The 18,015-nt window shown below is 36.2% G+C and overlaps 2 protein-coding genes across 3 annotated transcripts; both read right to left on the bottom strand.

Moving 5' to 3' along the window:
- Positions 1-100: 100 nt before the first annotated feature.
- Positions 101-8,492, bottom strand: LOC121252828 (glycerophosphocholine acyltransferase 1). The gene is made up of 8 exons (XM_041152652.1): positions 8,192-8,492; positions 7,998-8,114; positions 7,784-7,841; positions 7,579-7,679; positions 6,721-6,816; positions 6,541-6,634; positions 781-1,018; positions 101-613 (listed from the first exon to the last, which is right to left on the bottom strand). Exons 1-8 carry the CDS (start codon positions 8,270-8,272, stop codon positions 295-297), a joined length of 1,104 nt encoding a protein of 367 aa, XP_041008586.1. The 5' UTR covers positions 8,273-8,492; the 3' UTR covers positions 101-294.
- Positions 8,493-14,786: 6,294 nt separating this feature from the next.
- LOC121252905 (ankyrin repeat-containing protein BDA1-like) lies at positions 14,787-17,393 on the bottom strand. 2 transcript variants are annotated; one of them, XM_041152747.1, is made up of 3 exons: positions 16,505-17,392; positions 15,610-16,200; positions 14,787-15,452 (listed from the first exon to the last, which is right to left on the bottom strand). In XM_041152747.1, exons 1-3 carry the CDS (start codon positions 17,090-17,092, stop codon positions 15,435-15,437), a joined length of 1,197 nt encoding a protein of 398 aa, XP_041008681.1. In that variant the 5' UTR covers positions 17,093-17,392; the 3' UTR covers positions 14,787-15,434. The 2 variants fall into 2 exon arrangements, with proteins under 2 accessions (XP_041008681.1, XP_041008680.1); XM_041152746.1 differs by having other exon boundaries at positions 14,787-16,200; positions 16,505-17,393.
- Positions 17,394-18,015: the final 622 nt, after the last annotated feature.

The following is an 18,015-nucleotide window of genomic DNA, read 5'->3' as shown; positions in this document are numbered from 1 at the left end:
TAGGCAGTACAAATCTCAAAACATGGCATTAAAAAGGGAGTAAACGTAACCAAGCAGATTGTAAACTAAAGATGGTATAATTTAGTATCAATCCAACACAAGCCTTGCAATTATCAGATTCCTTTCCGTAAAGTTGTATGTGCATGAAACGGAAATTATAACATGTACCCAAGGCAGGTCCAACCATCTATCAAAGAAAAACACAAACTATTAAGGAGAAAAAAGAACAACTTTACACAAGTGTGACTATTAAGAAAGTCAAGTGGTTGTCAGACTGGATGCCTTCGTGTTACTTCACATCACATTTGAGGATTCATTTTGCTGAGGTTGTATAGGCTGCATCTCTGATTTCTTCTTCTCCTTGAGAATCACCTGCCTAGGCATTACTTCTAGCAGAAAGCTTCCGCCATTCCATACAGATGCAGAGACCTTAAGTAATTGGAAAATGACATGCAATTCATATGACAGGAAGATAGGAACAGTGAGTGCCATGGTTGCTACAGTAAATATCCCTTGGAGCACAATGTACATGAACATGCGATTTTGATCCCCCAGCAAACCACTTAAGCGCCACCAAAGATTGTTTGCTTTCTGTGCCTTTTTTGAGAGTTCCCTACCAAACGAAGGAGTATAAAAGAAAATTAATTTGGCGGGAAGTGCAGAAAAATATAATCTAACAAAAGAAGACAGCAAATAAATCCGTGTGACCAGTTCTAACCATACAACAAATGATAAATATACCATAGAAATACTTTGAGCGGGAGAAGCAGAAAAGGATACCTGTAAGAAGTCATAACTTCAGGATCTCTTAACAGCCTTTGTCGACGCAAGACATTGACAATGAGAAAATAGAGAACCTGCCATAGGGTATAGGCAACTAGCGGAACAACAAACAGCCATGTCCAAAGATAGGATTTGTCCTCCACATATGGCCAAGAAGCTCTACGAGAAGTTCCTTCCGGGTGCATGGCTGCAAAGGTTGCTGGATCCCACCATCGAATGGTGAAGAAAACTAGACCTGAAAAGATAAATATTGGATTAGATGTATGAGAACTTGCTGATAAAACGCCAAAAGGATGTTTTGTAACATCATAAAGCTGTTCTATCTTCTGGACAAGCCCAGTAAACCAGCTTTACTTGTCTTTCAAGTTGCAGTCCACGGGAATTCGATACTGGAGTTTGCTATGTTCACTACACAGATTGATTCCTTCATAGGATACGAGCTTCAGTCTCATTTTTTTAAATGGCAACTGCAAAGGTCTAATTATTTTCCCCAACAGTTTTTGGGCCGATGCTGAAGTTTTTGGGTGTCGTTTTGGTTATTAATGTCTATCATCATATAGTGATCCATGCACAAAAACCTTTACATCCAATAAGAATCGTAATGGAAGATCTCTCTGACTGCCTATGTGTACAGGCCTAGCTACTAACATGACTAAATATTTAAATGAGTACTGCAAATGGAAGAGTGGAATAACCTGCAGCTCAAAAAATAGCAGTCACTCCACTTTTTCACCCCCTAAAAAAGTATATTGCAAAAAACTACAAACCTAAAAGCTACCAATAATATTTACTCAGACTTCGAAAGCATCATCCTGCTAAAGATATGAAATCGAGGAAAGATATTTAAAACCTAGATCTAGTAGTCAAACGTGACCAATTCCAGCAATCAGTTAATCCTTTAAATGTTGATATGGGTTTTAGGCCAATAAACTACAGCAGGCTATTTATGACCAAACCTTCTTAAGATTGCCACACAAATTTACCGTTAGTTAAAGCCAGTCAAAACTTGAGACAACCTAACCTAACCTAAAATGAAACTTTTGCATGTGTAAAACTTGAATTTGCCTCATCTAACCAGAAGACGTGAATGTAATATCTACTCTTCACATTTTATAGAATTCTTAGTAAAAAAAATACATGAATGTAACATCTGTATTTATCAATATAAAAAAGGATACATCGACTTTCATTTCCTTTGCTACTTATTATCAATGTTCACGGCCGGTAATTGCGATCACGATTAGCATTTTTTCTGGAAGATATTAGGAGGTGTAATTGTTTAAGGATGGAGTGCAGGAACGTAGTCCTCATAGAGACAAAGCTATTCAAGATTTCGTATGCAGGAAGTCGAGCAATAAGTATCATAGAGAGGGGAAGGAAGGTGACTAAAGAGTTAGTACTAAGTTCTACAATAGTGATCTGTGTTGTGCAGACTCTGGAAGAATGCTCTCGATTGGATGGTAATAAGGAATCTATCAAAACTTCCAGCTTCGGTAGCAGTGCTTATATTGCACAACGGTCCTCTAATGCTTATGGAAGATACTTGGCCATTGTAGTGTACAGAGGTGGTGGAAGGAGAAGCCTAATCATCATACCCGAAGAAGTTGAAGGCCAAGGTTGGGGAAAGATGGCTATGGAGCTTCATGAGATGTGTGGTTGTGTGGGTAAAGCCATAGGGAAGAAATACGGGAGTGTTAAGACTCTCATCTAGCGACCTCTGAAGATAGCCACACATGGTGGAACTATTGCTAAGACATGCAGAGGCAGTCGCAGGCTCTGCTCCAACCACGAGAGGTGACACCAGCAGAACAAAGGTGATACCGGGAAGAGCAGGGTTGTCGAACCAAGAATTGGAGGGTAGCATCAGGATATCGAAGGAGAAAGAAGTTACCGTTAGAGAGAAGGGCAGAGAGAAGAGGTCTGATGCGCCATCAACTAGAAGTGTCTACGCAAGAAGGGATGGTGGCTCTCTGTTCAAGGGGCGCGATGCAGAGAAGGCTTCCATACTTGGCATAAAGAAGGAACTGATAGATTTAAGGGAGAGGCTCACGGGTTTATGGGACCTACCTTGGTGTCTTGGTGGCGACTTCAATGTCACTCGATTCCTGAGTGAAAGATCGGGTGGTTCTAGCTTTAACCCGCCAATGGTAGGCTTCTCTAACTTCATCTCTGAACAAGATTTACAAGATATTTCTCTTGCAAGTGGATCCTTCACTTGGTCAAGCAACCAAGAACAACCCTCTTGGTCAAGGCTTGAAAGATTTTTAATTTCACCGAAATGGGAGGTACATTATTCAGACCTTATTCAAAAGAGACTCCCCAAATTGTGTTCAGATCACTTTCCTATCCTCCCAGATTGCAGAGGTCTTCATAGAGGCATGGTACTTCAAGTTTGAGAACATGTGGTTGAAGTCATGGGGATTTCTTGACAGAGTCCGACAATGGTGGTCTTCTTACCAATCCCATGGAAACCCCAGCTATATCCTGGCTTGCAAATTGAAGTCCATGAAGAAAGATTTGAAGGTGTGGAATGAGCAAGTGTTTGGTGATGTGGAAGGCCAAAAAAATACTTTCTTGGAGGAACTCAAGGGATTGGAGAGAGTGGAAGGGGAGAGGGAACTATCTAAAATGGAGAGGGTTCATAAAACCCAAGTGACTGTGGACATTGAAAGGGTTGAAGGAAGGGGATAGATGCACCAAGTTCTTCCATTAGGTGACTAACTCATATAGGAGAAACAATGCGATAGATGGGGTGGTTTCCTCCAACCAAACCAAGATTGCAGATCACATTGTCAATTACTATGAGAGTGTGCTTTTGGTACAATTTTCTTGGAGACCGAGACTAGATGGGCTTGCTTTTGATGTACTTGGTTCACAGGAAATGGAACAACTCGAAAGGTCGTTTGACGAGTTAGAGGTCAGGCAATATTAAAACGCATGGCGGGTGACAAAGCTCCAAGTTCAAATGGCTTCTCTATGGATTTTTTTCGAACATGTTGGGAAGTGCTCAAAGAAACATCATGGGGTCTTCCATAAAATTTCATGAAAATGGAAGGTTTGAAAAAAAGCTTAAATGCAACTTTTATAGTGCTCATACCAAAAAGGCCTAGCTTTGTAGAGGTAAAAGATTATCGTCCCATTAGCTTGGTGAGTGGGTTGCACAAAATTCTCTCCAAAGTACTGGTGAATAGGTTGAGTAAGGTGTTGGAGAAGTTAATATTGAAGCCCCAAAAAGTCTTTGTCAAAGGTAGGCAAATCCTCGACTCAATACTTATTGCCAATGAATGTTTGGATGGTAGACTCAAACTCGGGAGAGCCGGGACTTTTGTGCAAGCTAGATATGGAAAAAACCTATGATCATGTCAACTGAAAATTTTTATTTTACATGCTCGAGAGATGTGGCTTCGGTACAAAATGGCATACATGGATCCATCATTGTATCTCTACGGTTTATTTCTCTATATTGGTTAATGGCACGCCAAAAGGCTTCTTTAAAAGTTCACGAGGATTGAGACAAGGTGACCCTCTATCTCCACCACTCTTTGTTTTTGTGATGGAAGCTTTTAGTAAGATGATTCAAGTGTCGTGGAGTGGGGGTCCATATCTGGATTCTTAGTTTTTTTTTTTTTCTTTTTTTTTTTGGGGGGGGGGGGGGGGATGATTGCTAGCTCGAAACATATCTCATTTATTATTCGCCAATGATACCTTAATCTTTTGTGGGCCAGCCATGATCAAATTCGAGCCTTGAGGGCTCTCCTGTTATGCTTTGAAGCTGCATCAAGGTTGAAGGTAAACTTGGCCAAATAAGTAATGTTAGTGGGGGATGTTCCTAATGTGGAGAGTATGGAGTCCATTTTGGGATGTAAGATATCTTAGTTGTCCATGAAATATCTTGGCCTTTTGTTGGGTAATACGTTCAAATTGAATCTATTTGGGATGACGTCCTAGAAAAAATGGAGATAAAATTAGCTAATTGGAAGATAATGTATTTATCTAAATGTGGGGTGACCCTAATCAAAAGTACTCTTTCCAACTTGCCAACTTATTTCCTCTCCCCGCCAAGGTGGCTCATCGCATGGAGAAACTCCAACATGATTTCTTATGGGGAGGATAAATGACGAGTTTAAATTCAACTTGGTGAAATGGGCCACAATTTTCTCTCCCATTAAAGGAGGCTTGGGTATTCGGAACTTGAAATCTTTCAACAAAGCCTTGTTTGGGGAGCCTTGTGGAGAATCGTCATCGAATTGAAGCATGGAACCATGGGGAGGATGGTGTTCTAATGAGGAGAGTGGACCTTATGGAGTGAGGCTATGGAAGTATATAAGAGGTGGGGATACATATGCAAGAAATATTTGCTCTACTGTGGGTAACGGATCAAAGGACAAACTTTGGCATGATATATAGTGCGGCGATAGGGTGCTCAAGGAAGTTTATCCACAAGTTTATGGCTTAACAAGAATGAAAGAAGATTAGGAAAATTTGTCGTTCCCCAATGGAATGTTACATTCCTCAGAGAAGCATAGGATTGGGAGATTGATGCTTTTTCAACGTTCTTTGACCTTGTGTACTCCACCCGGGGAGTTGAAGAAAATATCTTTTGGTGCCCCTCTTAAGAAAGGGATATTCACAGTTCGCTCTTTCTACCAAACCATGACCATGCACAACACAAATCCATTCCCATGGAAGAGCATTTGGAAGACAAAAGCACCTCTAAAGGCAACACTTTTTGTATGGACAGCTTCTTTGGGGAAGATTCTCACTCTAGACAACTTGAGGAAACCTCAAATCATAGTCATGGATTGGTGTTGTATGTGCAAGAAGAGCGGAGAGTTTGTTGACCATCTACTACTTTATTGCGAGATTGTCATGACTTTGTGGAATGAAGTCTTTGCTCGGTTGGGACTAGCTTGGGTGATGCTGAGAAGGGTAAGCGACCTCCTAGCTTCTTGGAGATCCATTAGGGGCAACTTTCATTTATTGCATCAATGTGAAAGATGGTCTCAATATGCCTATGGTGGTGCATTTGGAGGGAGAGGAATGAAAGAAGTTTTGAAGACCAAGAGCAGTCAATGGATGAGCTTAGAAATTTATTTTTCAACACTGTACTCCATTGATCGATTGTAATTAATTTTATGGCAAGACCTTCCATGAATTCCTTGCATCACTAAACTAGCACACTTAGGCGTTGTTCTTGTATATGTCCCGTATACTTGGGCTCTTGCCTACGCTTTTCATCAATAAAAAATTTTTTACAGACCAAAAAAAATATTAAAAAGGATAATAGAATCTTAGGAGATTCTAGTTAAGAAATACAAGATAAGCAATGGCAGAGCTAGGTCAAAAATTCTGGCCATGGTCTCTCACCGTTGAGAACCATGGCTTGGGTCTTTGACCATGGAAACCCATAATAATACTGTGGATCTCCAACCTGTGGGGATGGCTGAGCCACCCCAATGCTGGTGGGTGGATCATAGGGCCAGCCCATGTTAGGCCATTTCCAGAGTCAGCACTTGAGATAGGATTAGATCATTTTCAAGCCTACTAGTAAAGAATTGAATTTCTAATTAGGAATTCAAAGTTAATTTCACTTGAATACAATAACTTTGTTCATAGCCTCAATATGGTATGTGGAAGTTTTCAATGATTCATCTTCTAAATCTTGGTTTTTTATCTTCTTCCCCCAATAAGTCATTAGACCATTTTGTCTATGTACTTTATAAAAAAGGCTACGTAAACAAAGAAGGTCTAACTCACCAGGTAAAAGATGTATGAGGACACTAACAGTCTTGTCCAAAGAACTGAAAACCAAGCTACAGCGCCAAACAATCAATGCCCATGCTAATGGTCCCTGCAGTACCATCAAAATGAGTGAGAAAGTGGACAAGTAAATCATTTTCCAGTAAGGTGCAGAGTACCCTAAGACTGCTTGCTCACCTCAGCAAATGAGAAACAAACCATAAAAAGCTTCTCATTCTTCGGATAAAACAGAAGGTGGACCAAGAAGATTGTATTGGCATAGTAGCAAAAATCCTGAGACACAAGAACATCTGTGTCACTTCCTCATTTTCATCTTAGATTATTCCTATAATGAAGTACAACAATCTAACTGTTTGACATCTTAAAAATGATATATGTCCGTCTTTGGTGAAATTAGGAAGTGTCCAACAAACATACAAAGCTTCCTCAAGCTTTCAATAGGACACATAAAAGAGATGCATATAATACACAGAGGATTGAAAATTTTGCTACAACAAAATCATAGTCACACTTCCCTTAAAAATACTGTTCCTCCAATACTCCTTTTATCTAATTGTTTGCTGATTACTTGTTTTAAAAGTCTTATTGTACAGGGAAAACTACCACTATTAAGTTAAGAAACATTACATATTACGGAAAACCAAAAGAAAAAAAGAAAAGAACGCTTATTCTCCACATTTTCTGTTAAATGTGACACCAAGAAGTCTTTCCCCAGTAACTCAACCCAAATATTTTCTTGCCCAAATAGAACAATTCAAATTACTAGTCCTGGATAGGTTCTTTAGTCTTTGCTCTCCAGAACTAGCACGCCCTTCTCTCTAAAGGGTCTTGGTGCCGAAAAGGGCTCCTAAAATTGCACAAAACTTCTAAAGAAATGACCCCCGTCTATTATTTGTAACAACATACAGAAATATACCATTAGCTGAGCTCAAAACCCATTGCCCAAGGAACTAATTAAGCCTTAAAAATCAAATTAAAAAGTGAACATTGGCACTCACGAAATATTTCAACTTCTAAAGCTAATGTAAACCTTACCAAAAGATAGTAATGCCATTTCTTGAACCGATAATATATCCACCGGAGAGGAACAAAGATGACATAGAACAAACAATATACATAGCGAATATCCTGGGGTCCTGATGAAGGAAAAACTAACGAATAAGCCATAAGCCAATATTAAAAAGAAATTCTCAAGAGCACTTGTGTTAATGCAATACATCGATCAAACAATTCTACTTACTCGCTCCCAAGAGAAAGCAAAACCCGCCAAACCCGAGAACCCCGATAAGATGAGTAACCTAGACATCAAGAAACCGAGATCACGCTGATATCAAATCCAAATATTAACTTACCCAACGGATAAACAATGGCATGTAAACCATTCATGGAATGAAGCTACTAGTGCCATTGAATCAACCCCATCAATCTTTTCAGCTTAAAAAGGAAAAAACCACCTTGTTAATGAACCTCTCGTGCTCCTCGGCTTGTTTGGCGATCTTAATGGCCTGTTTGGACAGGATCTCCTTCGTCTGAACCGCTTGTTTCGACAACATCTCCTTGGTTTGAACAAAAAACGTTCCCAGATCGTAAAAACCAATAAGAAAGACAAATCACGACTCAAACCCAATAGATTTCAGAGATTAACAATTACCTTAGACCGATCCTTGATCCTCTGCTTCACCTTCAGAAACGAATCCTCATTCATGTCCTCCTCTTCACTGCTCGACATTCTTGCTATGCCAAAACCGTATCACACCGAGAGAGAGAGAGAGAGTGATGCTTAACGTATGTATGGAGACAGAAATCTGTTCTTCCTCTGATATAAAACTCTTAAAATTGGGACAAATATATATACATTTCTAATCGTGATTTAGGGGAAACGATTATTCCATTTTTATCGTTAACGGCGGCGACGGGAGAAAGTTCCACACCGACGAGCATCAAAAACCTTTGTGATTACAGGTTTTGGATATTTTAATGAAGTGAGATAATTTTAGATAAAAGTTAAAAGTTGAATAAAATATTATTAAAATATTATTTTTTAATATTATTATTATTTTAATATTTAAAAAATTAAATTATTTATTATATTTTATAAAAAAAATTTAATAATAAAATGAATTTTAATAAGATTAAATTAGATATTTTCACCATTCAAACTAGCTATAATCAAAAGGGCTAATGGTTGGAATCATGAATTAGACATTTTATATGATGTTGGACCAATTCTGTTGTGAACTTGAAAATGGTTATGCATTCTCTTGTCATTGTTTCTACTTTATTTTCATTTTGAGTAAATTACTTCATAAGTTTTTTTTAAATAATTATTAAGCATTTTTAAGGTACGGTTAGCTATTATTCTCGATTGAAAATTACTATAGATATAAAGAGATTACATAAAAGAAAATATATAAACTGGTGTGGCTTCACGTGATACGTTAGATCTACTTTACATTAAAGTAACTTTATAATTTGATATACTGTATCAATCTACATCAATTTATGAATTTATTTTTGTGTAATCATTTTGTGACTAAAATATTTTTCTTCTCGATTAAATCAGTATTAGATTTAGCTTAATAATGATCTATTGATTAGAGATGTTTGTAAATAATTTCCACTCATCTCATCTTATTTCATTTTATCTTATCTAATCTCATTTTTTTTTCTAAATATCTTTCAAACACAAACACTTTTAAACTAATTATTACAACTTTTTCAAATTTTCAAACAAAAAAACAATTCAAATTTTTTAAATAAAAAATAATAATATTATTAAAAAATCTATTTTAATTTTATAATATTTTTTATTTAACTTTTTCTCTTTTTTTTCCAAAACCCAATAAATACTTAACTCAAACTATCTCACTACTATTCACAAACCATCTTACTATTATTCACAAAATTCTCATCTCATCTCATTTTCTAAACATCCCATAATCATTTGAGTAAAGCCTTGCAACTAGATATATTTTATACCTCTCAATATTGTCTTTAGAGTCTCGCTTAGTTTAAAAAACTCATATATAACCAATTGGTTTAATACTCTTAGGCAATTCTACAAGGTCCCAAACGTGATTGTCTTTTATAAACTTTAACTCATCTAGCATTGCACTCATCCACTTTTAGAAGTTAGCATTTTGTTTGGCTTAATTGAATGAGATTGGATCATCTCCCAACCATTTATCAAACTCATACTTTTGGAGATAAATAATGTAATCATCCGGATTTGCTGATGTTCTCTCCCTATTTGGTCTTCTTATTGGCATATTTCCTATTGAAATTGTTCAGGTTCTTCCATATTAGTAAGAGGCATTTTAGCAATGGGTTAGTAAATTGCATTCACACCATGCATGTACTAGGATAAGTGTGACCACCTCGCCACTCTCAATATTTGTCAAAAGAATTTTAATTTGTTCTTATTCGAATACAATATCCCTAGATTGTGTACTCTCACTATCCTGAATATTCTCAATGAACTTGGCAATATCCGTCTCAATTATGGTATCACCTGAAGAGTAATAAAACTTGAAACCCCTTGATCTCTTAATTTGACATTGATCTCTTAGCCAATAAAGTAGTAGCTAATTGTTTGAAGTCCAGTTTTCTTTCATTAGGCCTATAGGGCCTAGCTTCAGGTGAATAACCCTAGACATGAAAATGCCTAATACTAGACATTTTTCCAATCCATAACTCATGGAGTTTTAGCTATTGCTTTACTAGGTATTTGATTAAGTATATAAAGTATTGTCTTTGTGGTCTCTCCCCACAGTGACTCTGTTAAAGAAGAATAAGATATCATGATCCTAACCATATCATTTAGAATTCGATTTCATCTTTCAACCACACTATTTTGGCGTGGAGTCAATGGCTTGTTGTATTGAGAAATAATGCTACATTTTGTTAAATACCTCACAAATGGCTCAGGACATTGTTCATTTGATCCATCATATCTACCATAGTATTCACCACCACGCTCAGATTTAACAGCTTTGATTTTCTTATTAAGTTTATTTTCAACTTCAGCTTTATAAGCCTTAAAAACTTTTGATACTTGTGATTTTTCATTTATCATATATAAATATCCATAATGAGAGTGATCATATATAAAAATGATAAACTATAGTTGAACATTCTAAGGTCTTATAGGAAATAGACCACAAATGTCAATATGTATCACTTCTAAAATGCCTAAACTCCCATTGATACTCATTTTCCTTATATTTGTTTGTTTGTCTTTTATACATTCAATATAGATTTTAAAACTTGAAAAATCAAGAGAACCAATAATTCCAATTGACAAAAGCCTTTCAATTCAATCTTTCGATATATGTTCCAAATGCTGAAGGATTCTCATTAATTAACCTTCTCTTTGTATCATAAATATTTACAAACAACGTTTTAGTTGTCTTTTAAGTGAGAGGCATACAAGTATAACAAATAAAGATTATCAATTAAAAAGTCACTACCAATAACATTTGAATTTTGGAAAAAAATTGAATTTCTCGTTTTGAAATGAACAAGAATAACCAGATTTGTCCAAACAAGAAATAGAAATTAAATTCTGTCTAAATGATAGTACATAAAAAGTCTCATCTAAATCTAAATAAAAACCAGACTCTAATTGTAATCTATAGACTTCAATTGTCTCCACACTAACTTTGTCGTCATAAAATTAGTTTTGAGCCACCATAGATGGCGGTTATTGAAAAATCTGACGAACCACATACACACCTGCAATCACCATAACGGATTGAGAAATAATTTTTCAATCACCTCAATCACTCAAAAATCAAATAGAATTTTTTTGAATGGTGAAAAATTACAAAAGTATGAAATCATATTTTACAAATGATAAAAAACCGTATTTTACAAATACAAAACCGTATTTCCACAACAACATGACAAAGAGACTCTAATACCACTTGTTGGATTTGAAGAATTTGAATATGCCAATATCTCATGTCAAAGCATTGTATAAATATGGTAAAGAGAGCGTACATGTGACCATTAGAGAGAAGAACGCAGCGGTTTGATCTTCCACGCCCAATATTAGATCTCTGTAAAAAAAAAACTCACAACAATGGGATGCATAGAGTCACTAATGAATCTAAGTGTGACCATAACTTATATAATACCCGAATTTCAATTTTTTCCATCATAAAATAATGAAATTACATGGATCCTTAATGAGTTTTTATATAAGAATTGGGCGTGTACCACTTTAATACTCATGATTTTACCAAAATCATAGACTTCTATAAATGTGTCAATAGTCCAATTATGTCACTTTATTGATCGCGTTTAATAGACCTTACAAACATTACTCAAAGCTTATATTTGGCAATTATATATTATATGATTTATTGTCTATATAGGTCCGTTCACTAATTAAAATATTTCTACCACTTTAAACTACAAAATTAGCGATTGATATTGAAATTTAACAATTGTTTACTCTTGGTTAAGAGCTTATAGTTGACATTGATTAAAAAAAAAAAAAAAATTGACATGTGACACAATATTAACATTAAAAACTTATTGATATTAAGTAAAATTTGATAAGAGTGAAATATCAATTATCAATTACAATAGTTAAACGGATTGTAAGATTTTAAATCGGAACAGCTTTTTTATTTATTTATAAAATAACATATTATCAGTTATAATAAAAAGTCAATTACAATCAATCAAAAGTAATTACATAGCTGCATCTGTCATAACTCTAGAAAGGATAACATCTAGACATTGCTATCACTATTGCATTACATCTTTCGCTTGCCTAGCATTTCTAACAAGCAAATGAGCTATTTCATGGTCTCCTCGACCAATATAAATTACCTCAAAGTCCACAAATCAATATAATAAAAATTGAATTTCGGCAATCAAAGGTGATTCTTAATAGTACTATAACTATCTACATAAGCAAGATAGTAATCAATGACTTCCTTAAGAACGCAATTTCATTTCTAAAAACATATGAGATATGAACTTTCAGCCCTACCGCTATTAGCTTTAAGATCCATGGCTAAGTACTAACCTGACTGTACCATGTAAATACCATTCTTTTGGCCACACTAGATAAGTAGATCTCCTGTCATATGTGGGGACAATGGAATTTGTAGTATTTGCTCAGCCTTAGAAGGAATGAAAACACCCTTCACCAAAGCCTGAATCCATCCACATGACTACTGGTCCAATAGCTCACATACTTTTGCACCTGATTGTAAAAACTGAATAGGAAATATCACTAGATGTAAAGGGGAATTTGGTAACCATTTATCATGCCAAATCTTAATGTGATTGCCCTTCCCTACTCTCCAAATACAACCAGTTGATAGTATAGACTTTGCTGCACTTATACTTCTCCAAGCATAGGAAGGAGTGCTACCCACATTTGAATGCACAAAATCTCTCTTGGAAAAGTACTTACCCTTAAAAACTTGAAATAATAGAGAATGAGTATTATGAATTAACCTCCAACCATGTTTAGCAAGTAAGGACAGATTAAAAGTCTCTTAAGTCCTTAAAATCAATGTCTCCTCTAAACTTTGACCTTCCAATTCCTTACAAAATATTTTAGGTAATTAAAGTATCTCATTGTATAAGTGAGGATAGCTTGAACAACTGCCTTTATGAGAACTTCTCGACCAGCTTGAGATAATAACTTTGATTTCCAACCTTGCAATTTCTTCCATATTTTGACTTTTATATCTTGAAAAAAGCTTCCAATAAATGAAGGAAGACCCAAATATTTATCATGATGTTGCAAAGACTGTACATTCCAAATGGATTGAATATCACGAACTTTCTCCTGCCCAACATTCTTACTGATTAACAATTCATTTTTTCCAATATTTATCTGTTGCCCGAAGGCCAACTCAAAAAGCCTTAATAACTGCCACAAACATGCATTTTCAGATCTAGTAGCTTGACAGAACAAGAGACTATTATCAACAAAAAAACAAATGAAGAATCATATACATAAATGATATTTGGACTTTTAGGGTGTGCAAGTCTCATGCATTTTTCTAAAAAAATTGGGATCTATCATTAAAAAAAAAAAAATTCATGTAAGTCACAAATTTATCTATTTTTTTTTAAAGAAGTGTGTGAGACTTGAATACTCTTAAATTATATCTAGTATTACTAATATATATATATATATATAATTCTTTTCACAGCTCTTTATATAATCTTGTTTTAAATGATTTTTTTTAAATAACTTATAAAAATAACATCATTTTACATAAATTCCTTTCATTTAAAATATAATTTTCTAAAAAATTGTAAAAGAAATTGAAGTATAATGATTCATTACTAAAAATGAAAAATCTGCTTAATAAGGGTCATAAACAGAAGTCTGACAAAAAATTGAACCCAACCGGTCAACCCGGGTGGGAAAATGCTTCCGGTCTAATATAGGCCGCTTTTTTATACTCCTAGAAAGCTTTGACGATTCAAGATGACCAAGAACACTACGATTGACAACTCTTATTGAGGCTAAAACCATTGAAAGTTTAGTTGTATGACTTTTGATTCTCATGTCTTGAGTACATTTGCCTTAGGATTAGATGAGCGTTAGCTTGGCGCTTTCAGCAAACCCAGAAAAAAGATTGGCACTTTCAACTAAGAAAAATCATCATCTTTCCATTCGGGGGGGGGGCGGGAATTACTAATCAGGTACCCACCAAGAAATCGATTTTTGGGTTTTTACCGGTTTGGTGAAAGTTGACTTTTGTATTCTCTTCCATGATTTTTGCAGTTGGCTAATTTTTTTTTTTTTTTTTTTTTTATTTTCTAGGTAATTATAGAAATTTTATTAATAGAAAAAAGCAAAGCCCAAGAACATAGGTAGTATACATGAGAAAAATCTAGTTAACGTTTACAATTAAAAGAAGAAAGTCATGAACATTGAGACCATTACAAACAATGGTTCCCGCCCATAAAAGTAATGAATTAAAGAAGAAAGTTTTAGTTCCTCTGTTGTTCGCTCACAGTCTTCAAAGCTTCTTGCATTTCTTTCTCTCCAGATGCACCAACACATACAAATATGAACCATACGCCAAATGGCTAAAGTTTTGGTGGAGTCTTGAGCAGCAGCAGCTGAAAGCCATTCATGAATTTCTCTCCTCCACACCTCAGCCATTCATGAGTTTAGCTTCTAAGATTGCAGCTATAGCGGTGGATGCATACAGATCAAACAGAAAAACCATTGAAAGTAAAATGAAGCAAGAAAAAAATGCAAGGAAATGCACTACCTAAAATTTACCATTTTGTATTTTTTCAGTATAAGGACGCCTTCTCAAACAAATATACTATGTACAATTAACAAAGGAAGAGATTACAACAACGGCCTTGCATACTTGAATAATCAGGAAGACATTGGGTTGCTTTCAATATTTTCATCCAAAATTGCTGCTAAAACTCAAACCGTCTCATGCTTGAATCAGGCTTGTTCTGCAGAAAACTTGGCAAAAGACTTGACACACAGATGTAGAGTTCACAAAGAAAGATCACGGCGCAGGGTATTTAACCCATTCCAACAACAATCAGCATCAAGATAAGACTTCCTTTAGGCATCTATGAGAAAAGAACAATGCCTGATCTGCAGCAAATCTTGACAAAAGACTGCATCAACATCCATATCACGTGAAGCATACTGCAACAAGACATCTATGAATCCAGTAACTGTTCACACCAATGAGCGACAATCTGAGATATCAACGACACTACAGCAAGAAGAACAGGATTGACTATATACTGTCTACACCAAAACAAGGAAGAAAATTTTCTCTCGCCTCAAACTTCTTCATGCTCATCATCAGTTGCAGCTTGAGGCACTGCCTCTTTTTCCTTGAGATATCCATACTTCCTGAGAATCCATAGATTCATACGAAGGATATTGCCTATAAAGACAACAGCCATTAATGTCAACCATGTTAGGACTGAAATCTCAGTCACCTTACGTAGCATAATTTGCGCTTGAACAAGATCTGGTGACATGTAACGTAGGGCAATAAAGTAAGTTACTACTTGGGCAGTAACTGCAACCCACAATATTACCATTTGAATCCACACCCATCTCCGACGCTTTATTGGTAATCCACTGACAAGTAGAAGAATTATGCTTAGAGATGCGAGGAAAGCAATTGTGTTGAAAATCATGAACTGGCCATACTGAAATGAGTCTGTATATGCCATGACTGATGTTCCAGCAGAGTGAGGGTTCTCTACAGGGTTCCCATTATCATCCACTTTCAGGTCATCTTGCCAAACTCCTCCTGGTGGGGTTATTCCAGCTTGAAAAGCCACAGTTGCAATCAGAGATGCCACCACCATCAATGCACTTCGCTTCCTACCAAGCCAATCAGAATCTTTCTGTTTGGCTCCTGGCTTCTTTGTCTCACTACTCCTTTTTGACAATAGTGGTGAGGTTAGAGATCTTGTTATCTGAGGAACTTTTGTTGGAGCCCAGTCTTGCACAATAGAAGGTATATCTTTTGCAGTTAAAGCCCCAGCACCTTGAAGCAACTCATCAATCTCCATATCCCTCAAATCTCTGGGACTCCCTATCAGAATGTCTAATGCCGTAGAGTTATTTTTATTCAATGCGTTTACATCCACACCAGTATGAGCAAGCAAGAATTTTATGGTCTGCAAAAATTTATAAATGCCCTTTTAGTAAAAAAGAAAGTGATTATTTCCACAAGACGCCTCTAAAAGACTAAAGAGATACCCAATTCTTCAGCACAACAGAGTTGAAAATACAGAGACTAGTAAGATTTCTGAGATACAATCAATCAATTGTAGTCTGTAAAACACCATAACCCCAAGAATTTGAATAGGTAAGATCTCTTTCTAATGTCGTTGATATGAGCGCCAGCTTAAGCATCTTTATATACATATAAGAATAATTGTATTTGATGGGTAATGATAAATTGAAGCATAGAAAGAATACCTCAATATGCTTTTTGGCCACAGCAATGTGCAAAATAGTATTCCCATCGCAGTCCTTCCAATTCACCAAATCAATCTCTTTCCCAACAGCCTCAAACAACACTCTCAAACTCTCCAACCTATTATGATTCCCCACGCACAGGTGCAGCACCGTCTCACCTCGGTCCGTAAGCACAAGAGTCGATTCAGATTTGACTCCGACCATCTCACTCACCACCATAACTCGCCCCTTAAGCGCCGCCAGGTGGAGTGGCGTCCTCCCGTCCTGGTTCCTCACCAAGCAAGCCTCGGGATCCACCAACAGCAGCTCTTTGACTATCTCCAAGTGCCCTTTCGCCGACGCCAGATGAAGCGGCGAAGATCCGTGCGAGTCCAACTCGGAGGCCAACTCGGGCTTCAGACTCAGCAACTCCTTGGTCAGAGCCAAGTGGCCCAGCATGGAAGATACGTGAAGGGGAGTCTCTGATACGCAAGAAACGATGGTTCTGTCGAGAATTAGAGGGTCTTCTAATAGCAATTCTTTAAGGGTCGAGACGTTTCCTTCCATTGCTGCCTCTGAAAGCTTTTTCTCCATATCTCTCCCTTTCATCTGGAAAGCTTCTCTTCGTGTCGTACGCTGACTGTGTCTTTTTGGGTTTTGGAGATGTATGTCTGTTTTGGAGAAACTATGGTGAGATCTGTGTTCCGAAGGTGAAAGAGCCAATCAAAGGAGATGGCGGCATGGGGGGAGTTGACTGGAAGCCTAAAATAAAGTTGGATGCTTGAGGTCCAAGGTCTGGAAAATTGTGGGACCCAAGCCATCGAAGACGATCGCAAAGACTTGGAGCCAACGGAAGTTTCCATGCCATAGAATTCAGTTTTCCCACTTGGTTAAGTTCTTCGCCATTATCTGAATCTTGTAATGATTCACACGTAAGACTGACCCAGAAATGGGAAAATAAAATAAATGGAAATTTTTGGCCTTCGAATCATATGGGTTACTTTCACGTGTTTTTTCCGTTAGTCCGGGCGTATTAAAATAAGACATCTTCTGGCGTTTAGGGCTAACCACAAATTTAAAAATTTGATTCCGATTCTGATTTCTACTTCATTTTGATTCCGACTTCGTTTTAATCGGAGTCGAAATCAGATTCGGAATCGCATTTTTTTTCCTACAAAAAATTAGAGTCGGAGGTCGTGATGCACAAACTCCGACTCTAACTCCGACTTCACTCAAACTCCGACTCCAATATTTTACATATTTTTATAAAAATATATGTATTTTTTATATATTAATCATATAGATTTTATATAACTATAACTTATATAGTTAGTTAAATACTAGTACGAATAAATGCATCTAAAATAATACACTTATATTATAATATAAATTAACTAATAATAATTTAGTATATGTACCCACCATACTATTGCTAATATATAACAATAATGTATAATAACATTTAATATATAGTAATGTATTACGTATAAACACAAATTTAAAATAACATGTAATACTAATATATAAGAACA

This window comes from Juglans microcarpa x Juglans regia, chromosome 2S (assembly GCF_004785595.1).
Source record: "Juglans microcarpa x Juglans regia isolate MS1-56 chromosome 2S, Jm3101_v1.0, whole genome shotgun sequence".
Lineage (NCBI taxonomy): Eukaryota > Viridiplantae > Streptophyta > Magnoliopsida > Fagales > Juglandaceae > Juglans > Juglans microcarpa x Juglans regia.
Note: the sequence above shows the minus strand (reverse complement) of the source record. Positions and strands in the feature narration are given on the sequence as shown.